The following is a 20,323-nucleotide window of genomic DNA, read 5'->3' as shown; positions in this document are numbered from 1 at the left end:
ATTAAGTCCTTAAGACAGAAATTTCCGTCCGTGGCAGACAAAAAGTTAAGGATGTCAGAAAGATTTTTTTTCCCCCATTGGCAATTGAACAAGCAAATGACTAAACCAAACATTATGCTCTGGCTTGTGTTAGAACGATTTGAAAAGCTTTTAATGTCAAGTCAAACTATTTGCGCTGCTCAAAATACGAATATGAACTTTACAAATATGCATTAATATATTCTATTTTGTGTTGACTATGCAGCCAGCAAAGAGCAATATTTTGCCTGGGATATAACCCCTTCCATGCAGGCAAAAGTGTCTCTGTTGTTTTGTTTGTGGCTCTGGGGAAAGTACTTACTGTCTTCGATCATATGAGCATTATCTGAAATGTCTTAGGCGCTTTTTCACTCGAAGAACTATGTTTGGAAGGAAGGCTTAGCAAAATGGATTAAGATTGATTTAAGCACTGGACTATTACAGCAAAGTTACGTTAGACACAGCTGAATGGAAGCATAGAACATATTTTCAGAAATGGTCAAGATCGGCTTTGAAGGGCTTAGTCCTACAAGCTTCTATCCTAATATAAAGTCATGGTAATCTGCTACTAAATGTGGCTCTCATAATCAGATTTTGTCTTGTTTAAAAGATTAACAGTAATTTAATGTTATTAAAATTTTAGTAACAGTTTTGAGCAATGAAGTATGAAGCAATAAATGATAAATCAGGATTTATTTATTTTTTACTAAGACATTATTTTACTGCAACTAATGCTTTTGATAATGGTTACAACTCTTCACATTCTTCACTTATTTGATTTCTAGAGGAACATTTTGCCCACTTTATAAAACCCTAAGAAGACAGTTCCAGCCTGGAGACTTCCTATTGCTCTGCTGCCTGTGGTAGACACATTTCCACGGCCCACCCACTGCTCACTGTCTGTGGCTGTGGGAGCTGCATTTACAGGAAAGAGATGAGTGCCAAGAATCCTGGAGGGAAAGGCCTATGTCTGACCAAACATCCAAAGAGTGACCACAATCCCCCAGCCCAGCGGCCAGATGACACTGATCAACAGCACAAGGCTAGGCACGGGCCACAGAAGAGGCGTGTCTGCCAGTAGAGCAGTATTTCTGTAAAGCTTCCTGCAACATTTGGCTGTCTTCTTTTCAAAGAGCCACATGTCTGTGTAGCCCAGGCAGGCAACAAGGGCAGCCTTTTTATGTGGCATTTCAATCATAATCTGATCAGTCAGCACTGCCGCCAGAAGGATTTTTTTGTTCAGTTTAGCTGTTTTTTTGTCTGGGCTCACAAGTACAGATTGTAACTGGGATAACTTTCAACCCCGCTTCAACCTTCTTTCAAACAAAAAACCCTTCATTTGCTTCCCAAGCCTGGATGGCATCCTGTGCATTTTTATGACTAGAAATAATATTTTATACTAAATTGGACTGGGGGTTTTTCTTCTTATTTAATGGGATGATATCTGGCTTCCATAGGCTTTGCTTTTTACTCCTGATGCCCTTTATTTTTTGCCTGCTACAAGAAGAACACATTTTAAATTATATTAACACAATTAAAATAAGCATTTACCAAAATTAGGATTGGACAATATGCCATGAAGTTCATATCACAATTCATAATTTCTATTGTATTACAATTGATTTACACTTAGTTGCTCTATTACTTTCAGAAGGTATCGTCTTCTTGGAGTTAATACTTTGTTGTGATTGGTCAAATCCCCATGTCAGGACCAATGTTGTGGTTTTCAGATGTAGTATCCAGTATTCCAGTAAAGCAACACAATTAAAGGCATTTTTTCCCCTGTTTCAGTTCTAATGCAACCAATGTTCAGAAGGAAACAAAGATCTTGATTACATTGTACTTTGCCATGAAATATCCAAATGGTAAATTCACAATGTTTAATCTGATGATTTCTGTTAGTGACTAGACCCATTACCTTTTTGTATTACAACAAAAACTGCATTATTTGTTTAGCTGCCCCCCATATGCATTAAATAGTACTATATAATGTTGTGACGTCATCGCTTTAGAGGTTAGTGGGGAAAAGTGTGTTTGAGCAGAGCTGCATTAAACAGAAAACCACAGATAATAATGTGAGGATTAAATTTTGGAATTCACCCCTGATCAACAGCATTAGTGCCACACTGGAACTGCCACAAAATGAGGCTGCACCTCAAACTCTTGTCCTGTGACATTGGATGTACAGATTGCTTTTAATGGAGTAGGTTAAAGCTCCAGTGACGTTTTAAAGTCTCTGTCCTTTTCATCTGCATTGTTGAAGGACAAATGTGCCCTTGTCTTATGCGATATGTCCCAGAGAGCCCTGTAATATTTAGAAAGGTGAAAAAATGGGATTTATTCAATGACAATGGATCCCTTAAATAGCTCATGTTCAAGGAATTCTAGTCACATTCAATCTAGTTCATTCTGTGTGGACTTTTGAGGCTGCAGTTCTGAAGAGTGAGAAAATACAGACCAAATGATTTGTTTGTGTTATAATTATTGGATGCATGTATGCTTATTGTGAGATGATCTGTTCACTATAAGGAATAAAAGGAATAAAGAATGATAAAGACATGAAAGTGACATTTCCGGATTGTTCTTTTATATTTACACATTTCTTACATTCTCTTTGGCTTCACTTAATTGTGTTGATTGCTTTGAACATACCACAAAGAAGACGGCCCTGACCTTTGACTTTGAGAGCATGGTATTATTGTCCCAAGTCAAATGCATTTCCACTGTTGTGCTATATTCAGCTAAACTGAACAAAGCCAGAGAAATCTTGTCAGGGTTTACCTTTTAACACTTTCTCAGAAAACCAGGGCTCTTTAAGGATTATCTCTCCCTTTAAAGGGCAGACAAAACATACTTTGTAAAGAATGGCTTCTTTTCTCTGGCAAGGGGCACGTTTCTAATAGTTAGTTACTGCAATAAGGCAATTCTGCTATTGAAATATATTGGCAGTGTTTTCTTGTTTTGAATTGAAATCAGGAGGTGACTTGAAGGGCAGGCGTGTTAGCAAAACCTACTTTGCAGAGACAGTGCTGAGAACGCTTCAGGAGAGTGTTTTTCCAAGTTAATTTTCTGCAATTATGTTAAAACTGAGTTTGGAAATGGCACAGAATGTGTTGCCTTTGCTTTTATGCAGAAAATAACTTTAAAATAATGAGTTGCCAGAAAGCCTGTGCATATTTTTCTTCCCTGCTCTGTGCCATTGTAGGTCCCTGAGCACGCATTCAGCTGCTTTATCCCTTTCCCAGCAGCGGATGTGGGGGAATAAGCCGTTATACCTGGACCTAATTGTGTAAGGTCCACTTGAGCCGGGCTGTCACCTCTCAGCCCACTGCACTATAAGGATGGACCCACTGGCAGATGTCCAGACTATAAATGGAGGTGCATTTCCAAATCGCAGGTGGCAGAAAAAGAGTTAGATGCAGAGCTGCCCTTGGACTTGGCTTGGTGAACCAAAACACAGTGCTGATAAATGTTCAGCTTGACTACACAAGAGCTGCATTAATGCAGGAGGGTCAGATCAGGTCCAAGAGAGAAGGGCTGCCAGAAGGCCACCGCTCATTCAACATGGCAACAACAACAACAGCAACCAAGTGCACGATTAACATATCGGCTTTTAGATTTGACTTTGTTCCTTACATGCACAGCTGGTCAAGTGAAATGATGCTATTTCCATTATCGTTTGCAAAACCATGATTATAAAAGGTTTTTCACCACTCTCCGGTAAACAGTGTTGGGAGTCAATATATGCCCATTTCATGTAAAGGATACAACAGATGAAAATGCAAATTGGTAGAGGTTGCAGATTTTCACTTTTACATCACAATTTTACTCCATTTATCTATTCATGCCCCTGTTGTGCAAAGGTAAATTTCCTAAATCCTGTACTCTAGATTGTATAAATCACACAAATCAGAATCTGCAACCACTCTGTAAATGCATTTGTATTTACTATAACACAAGCATATCACTAGCTACGGTTTAGTTTTCGTTCAAACATTTTGAATTAGAGCTGGGTTGAAATAATCGATTATCCGATTTTTAATCGATTTGCATATTAATGACCAGTTATCGATTCGTACGTCCAAAGATCGATTTTTAAAAAAAAAAAAATTTAAATTAAAATTATTTTCTACATTTCCCTCAGTGAACTTCAATCTACCTTCAAAAAAGATAATTCAGGACTCCTGGATTATTTTTCTTGAAGGTAGATTGACCCTTAATCTTTTCATCAGTCTTCCATCAGTAACTACCAATACTTGTTAGATTTGCTGTTTAATATTGATATAATACTAGTTTTAATATGTTGCTTCTCTACACAGTCATGAAGTGAAGGAAATGGTTCAAATACATTTTTACATAACATTAACCCCCGGATCGAATCGAAATCGGAGCGAATCGGATGGGATCTGAGAAATCGGAAAAAAACGATTTTGAAACGTAAAAATCAGAATCGAATCGATTCTTGAAATTTGAATTGAAACCCAGCTCTATTTTGAATTGTGATATTGTAGATGTGGCTTCTGCTACAGAGACAAACATTAGAAGAGTAAAATGATAAGAACAAATTATTACAGTACTATTACTTTTAGTTGGTTCATTATTCACACTGAGATCTTAAGTAAACAAGCTTTTTGTGCTGCGTCTATTACATTTGCATGACCCAAATGTTGTCTTTAATCACAATTACAGTCACATTAAAGCAGCCTTTTTAATTCCATTTGTGGTGATGATAAGAGCAGATGTCTGAGCGTCTTTTAGCATTCAGCCACTGTAGCCAGGTGACACTCAGAAGCTGCTGCTGGATTATAGCACTGCTCCGGCCCGATCAGTATTCGCCTCACACACCTGCTTTTGGAGCCTCCATCTGTATAAGCTCAAAATTACACTTAAGGCTTTCCTCCAAGTGCTATTCCTCATCTGCAAGTCGAGTGAGCTCTTCACGTTCTGCATGCACTCTTCACTGGACAGCACAGACCTGAAGTGTTTGGCCTATTCAGACTCCACTACAGTGCACTGAAAGGTAGTATTTCAAAGATTATCCCACTTCAAAATATGTCCAGGGAAAATAATGTTCTTGGTTTCAGACATATAGAATCCTTTGAAACATGTTTTCGGTTAAGTCTTTAGGGGTTGTGACCTGACCAACCCTATAGGGCTTACATTACCACAGGCGAGAGGAATGGCACTTTTACGCTACATTATGGTTTAAATGTTGCGTTGAGTGTACTTAATGCTTCTTTTATCCAAGAGCTGTCCCAACATTTTGTGTATCTCCACTGTATGTGGGGCTGCAACTATTATTTAAAGAAGACATACTTTTTGGGGGTACTTGCCATTAAACTCTAAACTATATAGGCAATTACTTTACATATTGCTCACTGAAAACTGCAAAATTTCTCTAAAACAGTTTGATTATAGAAAATTGAGTTCCTGTTCAAAACTGCAGAAACTATAAGAGAAATCAAGCAGAAGATTTTCATTTACGTGTTTTACTGTCAATTTGACATATATCTTCTTTTTAACTAATGGCTGATAAGTTAAACATAACAAACAATCAACAATACATTTCAAAATAAAAGAATTGTCTGTGAACTGACTATTGCATTTAATCTATTAACACAGCAAACTGTATAGAGTCTGTTACCGATGGTCACCGGTGTCAGGGAGTGTAGTGCCAGAGTGACAGGAGAGAGTGACAGCGGAGACAGCCACTTCCTGATGCCGCCTTCCATTCTCCACTTAATTTAGAGAGACGCGGTTGCTTTTGGCCTTGTGTATTGAGAAGCAGACACATTTCACTGCTCCAAAGCTTGTCAAACCCGACATAAAAAGGCTCCTTCCCCTCTGCAGACGCGTGTGTGCTCCCCTGTGACATTATAGAGACACAGCCAATAATCGTAAAGGTGTGGTGCGGGGTGAGCTTTGTATGGGCAGCCAGCCATGACAATGAATAAAACAGAATCGGACAGCAGAGAGATTGGTTCAAATAAAAAGTGTACGCTAAAAGATTGTACTTCCCGGCTCTTAATGTACTAGCTGTCGATGCTGTTATGTTTTCAGCAAATGTCTCTTTTATCTCGGAGAAGGTGTGATGGGTTTCAATATTATGCGGAAAACTAGTCACAAAAACATAAATATAGAGACAAACAGTACATGCAATTTACACATTTGAAATTCAATGTTATGTGAAGGTCTTTGATGTTTGAGATTTGTTTTCCGTTGGCAAAAATGTTTATGGATTGAGAGTATACCTGTCAGTGTAGTCGTAGTATAAATGAGTGTGTTGTAAGTAAATACAGCCAATACTAGGAGCTGATCAAAGCTGGGGAAGGAAGGAGGAAGTCAGTCCGTCTAACTAGTTATAACCTGTTATTTCTAACTCTTTCAAACTCTTAAGAACATTGCAATTTTTCCACATATAACTTTTTCAGACACGTAATGAAGCCTGGTGCACCACTAACGCTCAGCCAATCAGCTCTTACCCCAAAGCTCCCAAAGGGTCTTAAAGCAATGAACACAACTCATCTTGTGTTCATCTTTATTAGATGCAGAGGTTTTTTGCAATAAAAATATTAAGCAAATTGCAGTTTTAATATAAAAATTATACTTCTTCTTGAACTTCTCAAGATTGGTGTGTTTTTTCTACACAAAACTTGGTTGAATGAATAGTCCAGGATCAACCAAGAAACCAATGTGGAATGTGCCTAAAAATAATCTTTAAAATTTTTCATTTCAGATTTCCATTTTAGTACATGTTAAATTAAATGGTATAAGCCACATTTCAAACGCCGCAAATGTGAATATTCCTGATCAAAAATGCAAATACACTGAGAGTTTTGCATCAGAGATGGGCTTCTAAAAAAACTATGCCAAATCAATATGCATCGTAAACCATTACCAGTTTGGACAGAGATTATATTAGCATATGATTTGAAGATTACACAAATTTATCTGGGGAAAAAAAGCAGATTTAGCTGTTGCATACTGTGCCACAAAAAGCAAATGGACCTTAAAATTAACCAAAACAAGAGCAGAAATATCTTTATATACCCACGATTACACTACTGGACATTTCTGTTTATTTCTATTCTATTCGTTTTCGTTATAGGATAGTCAGTGTTATCATTTTGCAAATCCCCAGAATACTCTATTTTCCCCACATCTAAGCTGTAGTCAGAGTACTACCTCATCGCAGCATCTCGGGGGAAGCCACACCCTGCATTGCGAATGTGCTTAGCGGAAGTGTTAGTGCCCAAGGTCAAAGGTTAATGATGTGGCAGGAATAAACACGCTCTGGGGCACTTAATTCTGGTCTGTCAGTGACTATGGGCTATACTGCCTCTATTTCACACATACAGGGTCAATGGGGTCAGTTTCAAGAGTCAGCACTTTTGGGATGAAACCAAGCTGTCTCTGTATGAGATTCCAGTCGTGTGGTTTTTAATGTACTGGGAAAATATTCAAACAAAGACAGTACAGTTACATATAGGGAGTTGAATTACGAGATGCTAGCGGTTTGAAGTGCGTATAATTATTACTTTGTCTGGTGGTAGTCCCTGTGGTAAATTGTTATCATAGTTTCAGTTTGAAAGAAGAAAGAAAAAAGTAGTGCAAAAACTGAATCCCTCTGTCTATGTCCTCAATATTAGTGACAAATAAAAAAATATAGAATAAACGTGTTAGTGAGTATTATTATTTATCAAATCATAAATATTGTGTAATTTATATGTTTTTTGGCCATTGTTTACACTTGCTAGGTTGCTAGGTAATATATAGATATAATATAATATACCTATCTCAAATCTGCTGCTCATGTCCAACCAGGAAGTACAGTAAGTAAACATCACCAAACTAGTCAAACTGGGGAAAAATAGGCAACATTCTTATAGTAAAACTTAGATATAATCATGTTCACTACGTTTTAGTGACATGTGCAGTTGAACCTGTCGTGCACTTTAATATCTGCTGAGACAACTTTATAAAAGGTATGAATATGTATAATATTCGACTTGCCTGATCTCCCCCCCCTCATAGTTTAAAGTAATGATGTATATTATATCATATTAATCCTATTTAAGAATATAGTGTCTTATTTTGTTTTTTTTTAATTACTAGTTATAATACAGACCTAATTCACCTAATTCCGGAAGTTGCCATTAGTTGCCAATCTCACCTGCGAATACATTTAATACAGATTATAAAGCAGTTTTCAAGCCAAATAAACAATACAGTGTTGACTTGTTAGTGTACATGAACAGTGAACATTTTCCACGAATCAACCTACTTTATATAGTAATTATTTAATATACAAGTCTTTTGTCTAGTTCTTTATTTGAACATAATTCCCACTTAACTGGAAATGGCAAAACGACGGACGTGCCGATCAGCAGCAGTCAGAGGTAAAAGGTGGTGGAATAAGATGAAGCTCAACAGTAAAAATGCTGAAAATATATATAAAGAGTTCAGTGTGTGTCAGTGTGTAGTATGTGCTCTACCAGGTGAGCCGCTGTACCCAAAAGTCAAATACTATGTGTCACAATTGTCATGGTAAATTTGCCAAATCGGTTGACGATTGTTACGGCTGGCACTGTTTCTTCACCATAATTGCTTTTAAGTCACATTTCTCTGGGCACATCTGCAGTCCGCTGAACAGGGAGAGAGCGGCAGGTGCAGTGTGCGCTCGGGTCAGGACAGCCCAGTGAACAGAGCTGACCCTCCAAACACACATGCACATACAAACCAACCCTGCTTTTGCTCCCCGGACACACACTCAAGCCAATTTAATGCCTTAGTCGGGGTAAGTCCCTGACACACAGCGCTATTCATTGCTCTCATTATAGGCGGACTGAGACACTTCTTAAAGAGAGACGAAGCAGCCAGGGCAAACAGCGTGACAGCCACTGGAGCATAAAACTTCTGAGCACCACCAAAAGCAAACTGCTTTTGGTGCACTTTCAACGTGGGAAGAAAGGGTCATTCGCAACAGTCTTCTCTGCTCATGTATTTATTTATTTGGACCATTTTACCGCAGTATTTATTCAGTTCTTAACTTCCATCAATGAGTTTTAAGGAGTTTTTCAGTTTTAAATTTGATTTAGCTCTTTATTTGACAAAGGTCCAGTCTGTCTATAGCATGTTGACAACAACTACAGCTGCTCAAAAAGTGCTGTTTACAAAAACAGGAAGAAGTCAAATCTCATTACCAACTCAAGTGCAGTTTATCTGTAAATATGGATGGAAATACCAGATGGAAATGTAACAACATCAAGGTGACGCTGAAGATTTAAGATTTTGTATGAAAATTGTGATGTGGAGATCGACTTACTTACATATAGTTCTACAACATTTTAGGATTCAGTTTCTTCAGAAGGAGCTCTGTGTGTTTACTAAATGTCCTTGAAAGAAAAGACATACACTATTGTTCTTCTCAGGCTGGATTATAAAACATATACAATACTTGTCTTGGTTTGAGCCCTGTTTAGTCTCGATATAGACTAGGTTTGGTCCAGTTTATTCTAGAGCTGGGTTTCGATTCTAATTTCAAGAATCGATTCGATTCCGATTTTTATGTTTCAAAATCGTTTTTTCCCGATTTTCTCAGATTCCATCCGATTCGATCCAATTTCGATCTGATATCCGATTCGATCCGATTTCGATTCGATCCGGGGGTTAATGTTATTAAAAATGAAAAATGTATTTGAACCGTTTCCTTCACTTCATGACTGTGTAGAGAAGCAACATATTAAAACTAGTATTATATCAATATTAAACAGCAAATCTTACAAGTATTGGTAGTTACTGATGGAAGACTGATGAAAAGGTTAAGGGTCAATCTACCTTCAAGAAAGATAATCCAGGAGTCCTGAATTTTCAGGAGTCCTGAATTATCTTTCTTGAAGGTAGATTGAAGTTCACTGAGGGAAATGTAGAAAATCATTTTATTTAAAAAAAAAAAAAATCGATCTTTGGACGTACAAATCGATAATCGGTCATTAATATGCGAATCGATTAAAAATCGGAAAATCGATTTTTTCAACCCCAGCTCTAGTTTATTCCCAATTGAAGGCCTTCTTAATGTTTTTGTTCTGGTCATTTTGGCATTGCAAGACTTGGCCAAAATCATAGGTGCTTTATAAGGAGCATGTTTGTTTCTGTGCTCATTTTTCATTTCAGAAACATGTTGTTTAAAGCCTGGAATGTAAGCATGCAAATTGAAACCAGCGCTGTTGACTAGTTGTATTGACAGTAACGAATACATTTCTCGGCGCCTGTGTAGCTTTGTGCATTCTTTGTCGTCCTCCCATCTGATTGACTTCATGCATTACATTACTTTAACGTCTACCTCTGCCTGTGTGCGGCTCCTAGGGGCTGATGGCCTCACATGAAAAGAACGCCAAACCTTTAGATGAGTTTGCCGTGTTTTGCTCTCACTGCGCTATGTTTTGCTTGGGGCTATTTGAGTGGTTTTACCCACTTCCATAACCTTTGCTGCTGAACATGGTAACAAGTATGGAAACATGACTTATCGCTGTGACTGGGATAACACGGCTGTCTGAAAAGCAGGGATGAATGAACATTTTCAGAATTGTTATTGATGTATTTTGCTTTTTGTGGCCAATGTTCAAATTGCATCATCACAGGATTCTGAATGTGTCAGTGGTGAGTAATGTCAGGAGCTCACATCACAACATGTAAAAGAGCTGCTACAGTCTAATAACAAATATAGAAGTTTACAACTAAAAAGCTAAATATTTAGTTTGTACCTGACATAGAAAAGAAGAAAATCAAAGAAACATTTGTAGAAAACCAGATACAAGACAAATGCTGTGGCTGCACTCACATTAATCACTGATGCAGACTTTGTGATTACACATAGTGGAACTCTCCTTAAAAAGGATATTTCTGAGTCCGTGTGTGGAGGCGAGTTGAATCTCCAACTGCCGTTAGCAAACAAGCAACTAAGCTCAGAGCAACAACAAATAAACTACAGTATCAGTATCAATGTTGCCGTATAAAGTCAATTTGAACAACACCGCAGAAAAGCTCGAGAAACTAAAATTAGACCAAAAAAAGGTCTACACAGCTGTGCTGCCCATATTTCTTCTGCTACTCACAGCCACAAAATGTTCAAGAGCATTTTTCAAACGAAAACATTTCTGTGCATGACCACTATTACTACATACTACAATGGGATGATGTCATAGTCCAAGATGGGGAGCATTGCACTTTACCATAAAATATCTCAAAGGAAAATTAGCAAAAGTTGAACTGTTAACACTGAAGATTTGTCTTAGTTACTAGACCTAAGAACTCAAAAAAATCTGCATTTGAACATTTGTTCATTTAGCTGCCCACCACCTGTATTACATATTTTTGGCTGATGGAATATTGTGATCATCTGAACACAATCTGTTTAATGCTGATTTAGAAGGAAATCTTTCTCAATACAGAGTGCCTTGATAACCCTAAATTGACAGGTTGTCATCATGCTACACCTGACAGGATTTATGTATGACACGCCTGAAGAGTTTTACATTCTTTAGATTTGCACTACCCACGGTGTATCTCACCAATTAGTTTGCCAGTTCAGTTCTAATGTGTTTTATTTCGTACACGCTAGCTGTTTTTGCATTTGCAATCACACGCAATTGTCCCGCAGTAGCTCATTTCCTCTGGGGCTCAAGTATATGAAACAACACAGGAACCGATATGATTTTGATTTAATTCATCATAGTTATTATAATCAGCCACAAAGAATTACTGCTGATTGCTGCATATTTTGCATATGATTAGAGTTAGCACTTAGGCAGTGCCAATACACCCAAACCCGCCCCCTTCCACCCCCTTAATGACAGAGCTGGACACGCTGTGATTGGCTCATGATGGCCTTATGCACTGAAGATCTGATAACTGACTCAGATGTTCTTACTGCATATTCTATATTGCATTCAATTTAGTCATTCAATGCAGCAGTAGAACAAGAGATATGTCAAAACGAAATATTCAAAAATAGGTAATCAAATATATATTCTGCACAAAATTTAGATACCAAGTAGAGTAGTAGGAATAAAATAAAATGAAACAGAAAATAAAGAAGAAAATACGAGAAAATAATTCAGTCATGTTATGTTATGTTTATTATGCTAATAAAGTTGAAGAGAGATGAATAAAACACCTATACTGAGTCTTTACACTAGGCAAGAAAAGTTACATATATAAAATGATTGACTGCAGGAGTTTGTCCTTTTTCTACTGAACATTTTCAATAATGAACCAATGTAAAAAACAAGCATAAACTCTACTTGGTTATCAATGGAAGAAATGAAATAAACAGTGCTTGCAATAGTTTTGGGGCGACCAAAAATGTCATGCTAATTAAGCTGATTAATTTATGAGGCATTTAGTCAAGTACAAAATGTGTTTGTGATTGTGTTTGAAAAGAGGGAGCTTAGACCTTCTCTCCACTTGTCCATTTTGATTATTTTTTGTTGTGTTGTGTTGTTGTATGAGTCAATGAAAAAATATGTACTTAGTTATTAAATGTATTTTTATTCAGCAGAAATATGACATTGATGAAGACTGAAAATATGTTTTTGCTTTGTTTACTATGCAGGAGATTTTAACTGCAACTCTAGATTCAAATTCTAGATTCTTACCACAGAACAGTATTAATATCGGAGTTCTCGATCTAAATTCTTTTATTGACAATGACTCGAGAGTCGAAACGTCTATTTTTTCTAACTGAGTCCAGATGACTGCAACTGAAGCTTTTTCTACTCTAGATTTAAAGGCATAAACATGACAATCGAGATTATCACAGGGATTCATTGATTTATTTTTCCCATTGATCTTCCACATTTTCATAACTGTCTCTTCTGACAAAAAGGAGACTCTGGAACAGGGCCGGCCCAAGCCTTCAGGGGGCCCTAAGCGAAAACATTTTTTGGGGGCCCCTCACCACGTCATCAGAATCAGTTTTATTGCCATTGTCAGTGAACAATTCACATATGGGAACTTTCTTCAACGCAAACAAAGCGCACCAAAACTCCAGGGCATTCGTTTGCCAGTTAGTTTATTCTCAGCACCTCACAAGCTCAAATATTGATAACTTAAATCCCACAATGCAACTTGGTATTCCGCTGACATCACCTCTACTCCCTGAACAAATAACACACATCCCAGATATGTTTTTGGGCGTATTTGTGGGCGTTAAGGGTCTACAGCCACATTAGCACATTAGTTTAAATTAATGAACAGGGGGGGTCTGGGGGCCAGAGATTTTCAGACCTTTTTTGGGTCTTCTGGTGCATTTTAATGTGATCCAGCCGGCTAAAGTCAGAGTAAAATGTTGAGGTTGTAATGCTATAAAATGATGATGTGATGAAACTGTGCCAGGAGAAAATGATTAAAGCCAGTTATTAATACATTAGTGTACTTAATTACTCAATACAATATTGGCTATGAAAAATAATTATGGTCAAATTGATTCATTTTAACTGAAAATGTAAAAGTAATAGTTATCCTTACTAATTTATCTTTTACAGCTCCCAACTGTTCCTTCTTGCTAAAGTGACAAAACAAGTTATATTAAATTAAACAAATGGCATAAGCATTGCCTGATTAACAATTAACACTGATAAAACAGTGCAAACATGTTATTCCCAGAGAATGAACAGAACAAGAAGTGAAGGTCCAAACCTCGCTATAGTGAAGAGACTGCGTTTCTGCAACTTTGCCACTTTTATATAAAAATATATAGTATTATTCTATAACAGACGTAATCATAATATGTCTGGTTATTTTTCACTATCAATTTATTATAATTTATAACAAATAGTCTAATGATGCTTTTTAAATAAATTGAAATGTTTTATTGCTCTATTAAAAGTGAATTACAATATAAATGTTTGTTCTGATCAGAACATCACACACTGGACTCCTGCGTGAAATAATGCTGCGATGTGATTGGCTGATGGACCTTACACGCATAAACTTTTACATTCCTCTTATTGCACGTTAAGAAGTCAAAGTAAAACAGACATCACGAGTCACGATTGATCTCACACATGGTGATGTGAGAGAGAGCAAACTCAAACCCGCTCATCTCTGACTGAGGCTGCACAGGGGCCCGGGACAGGGGCCCGGGACAGGGGCCGCACACTGTTCACTCCAAAGTCTCACGTCAGAGGTTCTGGACGAGACGGCGCTCGTCTGGACCGGATCTCCGCCTCTTAGTGACCCGGGGCATAGAGGCCCCTCACCGGCCTCACCTGCAGCTAACACTACGGGGCTGGTGTAAATGTTAAGCTTATTATCTTTCATTCAGACATATTATTATGCGCGGGGCAGAGCTCTCGTCGCCTCCAGCCTGAGCGAACTAACGTGACAGACTCGTGTTGTTTCAAACAGCAGCATTAACCGTCTCTTTGTAAGAGAAGTTCAATACCTGAGAGTGTTGTTGAGTTTGCAGTTTCTTTACATCGTCGGCATCGGGGGGATATATTCCTCTGGACATGAGGACCATGTTCTGTTGTGTTTATGTTTTGCTCTCGAGCTCCTCGCGCACAATGAAGTTGACCAATCAGCGCAGGTTTGGTGTCTCGGTTGCCAGATTGTCATTACAAATAAATGCGGTTTGTGCGTTATAATGTTACCGCTGTGTGCGCTGCCGCGCCAGCAGCGCTACTACACTAGTGGCGCACGCTGCGCTTGCACTTCGCATAAAACGGGTTGCCAGATTGGGGGCCCTATTAAAGCCTCGGGGCCCTACGCGACTGCTTAGTTCGCTTATAGGCTAGGCCGGCCCTGCTCTGGAATTAATGTGTGTAAAACCTCAAAACGATTTATTTCCTAAAGTATTACACATTCGAAGATATTTGAAGATATTACCAAATGCACCCGGGTGACTTGACAAGATAGTGGAGATTAAACCGGGAGGTGCAGCCCTGTAACATACTTATTCTAATCATATTTCACTTTCTTAAGCTTTCCAAATCGCAGACCTAGTTACATATTTATGGAGCCAAAACGTACCTGTGAGTCACTGAAGAACTCGGGGCACGTTGAAGAAGATTAAAAGTTGTGTGACTGCTCCAGGCAAGTGTGGAAACCATAAGATATTTGCACACACACTTTCTTTCTTTTTTTTTTGGGAAGTTTACCTCTTAAATCCAAATGTAATTGAGGAGCGATGTGGCCTCACCTTGAGCAGTAGTCACAACAGAACAGCTGTTTCAGAGGCCCATTAAAGCAAAGGTGACTGCACAGTACAAATACTGAAACACTTTATCATACCTGCTCTTTTGTCTTGCTGCCTGCCAGTTCTATTATTTTTGTATTTGCTCATATTTTTCCCCAAAGGAGGAATGAGGTTAAATGAAGATAATAGGAATATTGAGCACACTATGACTTTGCTTGTCCATCAGATCTACAGGGTGTTATAGTGTGGGCTTGACATAGTAAAACAGGCTGGGCAAGTGCTCGGTTAAATCTTTGTTGAGGTTAATGTTGTTTGTCTTATCGTGAATTAATCCTGTACTTATCGTTAGTAAGTTTATTGGTTTGTTGCTTTAAACATCACAGACATTTCAACCATTTCACAATACCAAAACACCAGACAATACCGTGGCTACTGTTGAAACAAAAACAAAAATGAGCCCATGAACACAAATCATCTCCTTTTGTCTGATTGCAAATTCATCATTTATAAGTTTCACTGCTGCAGGAATAAACGAATTACAGTCGGGTCGAGCTGCGGCCGATGCTTTACTAGCTCCACATCCAGTTTGGTTTAATATTGAAGTCCAACACAAACATCAACTTTATCCAACGTAACCATGTAACTATTGTAGATTAATACATTATTCCTGTTTTAAGTTTTTTGGCACAGAATGTGAGTGGAACTCAGCTCAACTCCACTCCCCACAACTATCTCTCTCTCTTGACAGATTCCTGTATCTGTTGATGTTTGAATTGATATAATAAGATAATAATAATAAGATAAGAAAATATGTGAAAGATAAAGTGTTAACATAATACAATTGGATCAGTTTGTTATAGATTGTTTGTGTTTAAGGAAATCAATCCCTTTCCTGCCTCTGCCTTGGTTGTGGTTGATATTTGGTATCTGCAAAGTATCAGTATCGGAACTTAAAAGTCTTCATATGTCAAGGGAGCAAGATAGGAAGCGAAATAAATCACATGGTGCCGGTAAAAACAAATGTAACATTTTATTTGAAAGATTTGTCGTTGTTAGACCTTATGCCTTAATAAAAAGTTGTGCTAATGCCTTGATACGGGTCTATGCTTATTTTGTGTTATGATATATATTTTCTCATTAAACAGTTAATTGACTGCCAATAAATCTTTATTTACGAATAGCAACTGTTCCAGACTCAAAGCCTAATCTTTTGCATCATAAATTCACAAAGAAATTAGATCTTTTTGTATGTATTCAAACACCGTAATAGAAGCCTTTAACATATTTCTTTCCTTGCTTCTGTATCTGCATCCGCTTTCACACGGTCAGACTCAATCAAGTAATGAACGGAGAAAATTCAATATAGCGCCTCTACCAATGCATTCTAATGAGAGAGAGCCCTTTTTAATTTTCCCCACGTCTACAACAGACAAATGAATTCAGCTTTGTGTGTTTTGGGTTTCTTCCAGATATTAATGAGTGTGAACGGGAGCCTTGCAAGAATGGAGGCATCTGCACTGACCTGGTGGCCAACTACTCCTGCGAATGCCCCGGAGAATACATGGGCCACAACTGCCAGTACAGTAAGTAGAATGGTACTGCTGTTTGCACATCAAATATTAGCGCATTAAACAGACTTCTGCTGACTCCTGCAGTTAATTATGATTTAAAATGAGCTCTCACAACCCGACATCAGAGAAGATCATTTATGCACCAACAATTATTTAACTTTAGAATAGTGTCTGGAACAAGGTGAAAGAGTTACCATGGCTATGACCATATGGATACAAGCTGAAATGTCCCGGAAAGAGAAAGTAAAAACATGTAAATGCATAAAAGGTATTGCTTATATAACCCTGATACAAACAATGGAACATAATAAAGCTTCTATATATTTTCTGTTGTAGTGATGTTATCTCAAATGTATTTATCTTTTCTTTATCTAGGAACATGTTTATATTGTATTGCAACTTGCAGTATATTATATCTCATGCTGGGTAAATGTGCAAATTGATTTTATTTATTAAGTATTTTTCTTGATTGAACATAGCATTGGACGTGGCATTATCTAGACAAAGGAAAACAAAAACAATTTAATTTGATGCACCTTAATTTAGTAAATGATGCTCGAATTCATCTCCTCTGTGGGTCAAATATTTTGTTGACGAAAATGACAAAATCCTGAATTCAGTCAGCATTATAAAAGGAGCAAAATGCTCATCTAAATGGGAAATGCAGTGAAACAATGCTGACTGATGGTATTGCTTATAATGTAATAGTCACAGCAGATGAAGTGTGTAGAAATTGGCATTTTTTTGGTAATATTTCTCCATAACTGCTTTTGAATAGTATGGAGTAAACATGCCTTCAGCACAATCATCCATTATAAACCTGCAGACAAGTCACGGTGACTTGAGGTTGAGCTATTGTGAAAAATCTACAGTAATTCAAAGCTTTTCTCCGTATGTTGCAAATGTAATAATACAGCAAAAAAACAACATTGATAGACTTGAAAGTACATGATGATCAAACTCTTGCAGACTCCACCAAGGTGATCCTCAAGTGACAATCCCAAACCTTTTTCCTCAACTATGATAGACTTGTGCCTAATCTTAACCAAACACGGGGTCTATAGCAACACACATGGACAAACTACATACATATGCATTTTTTTTCTTATTAAAAAGAAAAAATGAATTGAGCTTTATCAGATTTAATCATATTTGATGGACGCGTTAACTAATGAAAAATAGCCTGGGACATGTTGGAAGATGAGCATTTTTTTTTGGAAAATACAAAGACTCGCTCCCATCAAAATACTGGTCGATTCTACTTCTAGTTAAAAATAAACTCTCAAAATCTGTGTGCTTCACTGATGGTTGGCACATGTATTATTCTGAGTGCTTCAGGGTTGTTATTGCTGTAATCATCCAAAGCCTTTTCCCATTTAAAAACAATGATAAGGGCTAAATGGGCAGTTACAGGCGCATACTGAACAGAGGTGATGACTTTACAGGCCTCATTAACCAAAGGCATCTTAGGGCTAAGAATAACCATCAGCCAAAGATGTTGTCTCTGGCTTTTCCACAACATAGCTGCATTGCACTTCTCTGTTTATCTTAAAAAGGGGTTCAAATGCTCATTGATAAGAGAGCGAGTTTTAAATTGCTGTAGTTATTAAAGTATCACTGCAAAATATGCAGCTTTTGAGGTACGTCCAGCTAAACAGTCCATCCTAATTCTTGATTTACAGGACAGTACCAGCGGTACCTGTATCGCTGTTTGAGAACTTCAATTTGTTAATATGGAAGAGGGCTCTTTCATCTTGTTCATCACTAGAGGAATGTCCATTGTATAGGCAACAGCTGCCTATTATTTATGCCTCTTTTTCGCACTCCCACTGCTCATTAGTATTGGTGTGCTATGTTCATTTGAGTGGGTGTCTAATTTGTTAGGCTGTAGGTAGGGCATGTGCAAAGATGGATGCAGCTGTCACCAGGGCCAGTGCTTGTGTTAGTGATGGGTGCTGTCTGGCTGATGTATGCTCAGGGGCCACTAGGCCAGGGCCCAGGGGCCGAGCATCTCCTCCGGCTGACAGACGCCTGGCAGCAGCTCGTTAAGAGTAGCCATCAGACCAGGTGAGAGCCCGAGAGTGCACCGAGAGAGAGCCACCGCATCCACACTAATGCACGTGTGATGCAAACGTGCACATACTGTACCTTCTGCAAAAGACTGGGTCAAAGGTATTCCAATTATTATCAATGACTATCTGTTTATGTATTTACTTAGTTCCAATCATTATCTATAAAGTGCGCTATCAAAAAAGAAAACACATTGTGTATTGATGTGTGCTGCTTTGTCTCCTTAATGATCCAGGAAATCAGTTTTCCCCTCCACAGTCAATAACAAGAAAGTTTGAGACAGGAATATGCTTCTTTAGGTCTTAGTGTGTTTGGGTTTTGGGGAACAATATGCAACATTGTTTGGGTGCAATCATTCTGCTATCTTTGATAGATATTTTTCAGAAGCTAACTTAAAAGTATAAAGGTTTTACACTTGCAATTCATCAATGTATTTTTTATAGTAACACTTCAGGTATCTATCTATCAATATATGTATGTTTTTATTAATTTATTCTTTTTTGTGTATCAGATTGATCTGTGTCTCTGTCATGAAGGCTAATATCATGGTGTAGTTTGTTTATTATTGATTATGTTTATGGGTGTTTATGGGAGAGGAAGGTGTTCGTTCCTTTCCTTCTGAAATGTTTAGTTTTCTTAGTTTTCTCCCTCAGTTAATTGTATGTTGACTTTGTTTCAGGTGAGATAATTAAGCGCTCCTGAGTTGTGGCGGCAGTAATTGCAGAGCCTGCCTGATTGGTCGGTAATCAGGCAGCCTGCTACATAAGGCTTGGATCCCCAGCATTTCTGGCTGGTGGACTTTGCATGGTGGGCTAAGAGGAGAGCCTTAATTTATTTTCAAATAACTCAACTAATAAAGTTTTTTTTATAAAATATTGAACTAAGCAACTAACCTGGGTTTTTTGGACATTTTTTTCCTGCTGCGTCCCACACTACAACAGTCTCACGTTGAATTGAGTTCTTCACATGAATCAATCTGGCACGCTCTCGTCGAAAGCTGTTGGGACGTTAAAAAAATACTTCACACTGATTGGTCGAAGCATCACAACAGTGGATGAAGCAGAAAAATCTAAATTGTTCATGTGTTCAGAAAAGCACAGTCCTCTTTCTCATCCACAAATGTTCAAAGCACCATTGCTTTGAACCAAACAAAATGGTCTGTATTTCTGCTAAAATACTGCATTTTCTAGACCATAAGTTGCACCTTTTTTCATAGTTTTGGCCGGGTTGCGACTTATACGTATATTTACACTTGTATACTTATATTCCGGAGCGACTTATTTGTGATTAGTATTTGTTATTTTCACACTTGCAACCACATTTCATACTCCAGTGCAACTTATATGTTTTTTTTATTCTATATTATGCAATTTTTGGTTGGTCCGACTTATAGTCCGGAAAATATGGTAGGCTCAAGTACGGCCGCTGGCCGTTTTGTTCGGGTTGTTTTGACTTCCACCCAAAC

At 37.9% G+C, this 20,323-nt stretch overlaps 1 protein-coding gene and 1 long non-coding RNA gene across 3 annotated transcripts in view; both read left to right on the top strand.

Annotated features, from left to right (window-relative positions):
- LOC140347147 (uncharacterized) overlaps positions 1-20,323 on the top strand; it is a 413,233-nt gene that overhangs the window by 326,102 nt on the left and 66,808 nt on the right. The window lies entirely within an intron of this gene.
- Positions 1-20,323, top strand: part of edil3a (EGF-like repeats and discoidin I-like domains 3a) — a 131,397-nt gene that overhangs the window by 56,144 nt on the left and 54,930 nt on the right. For both annotated transcript variants that reach the window (XM_072432742.1, XM_072432741.1), the window contains exon 4: positions 16,687-16,800. In XM_072432742.1, the coding sequence (XP_072288843.1) occupies positions 16,687-16,800 (114 nt within the window). The remainder of the gene's footprint in view (positions 1-16,686; positions 16,801-20,323) is intronic.

This window comes from Eucyclogobius newberryi, unplaced genomic scaffold (genome assembly GCF_026437365.1).
Source record: "Eucyclogobius newberryi isolate DKJ021-1_F unplaced genomic scaffold, fEucNew1.0.hap1 SCAF_6, whole genome shotgun sequence".
NCBI lineage: Eukaryota > Metazoa > Chordata > Actinopteri > Gobiiformes > Gobiidae > Eucyclogobius > Eucyclogobius newberryi.
Note: the sequence above shows the minus strand (reverse complement) of the source record. Positions and strands in the feature narration are given on the sequence as shown.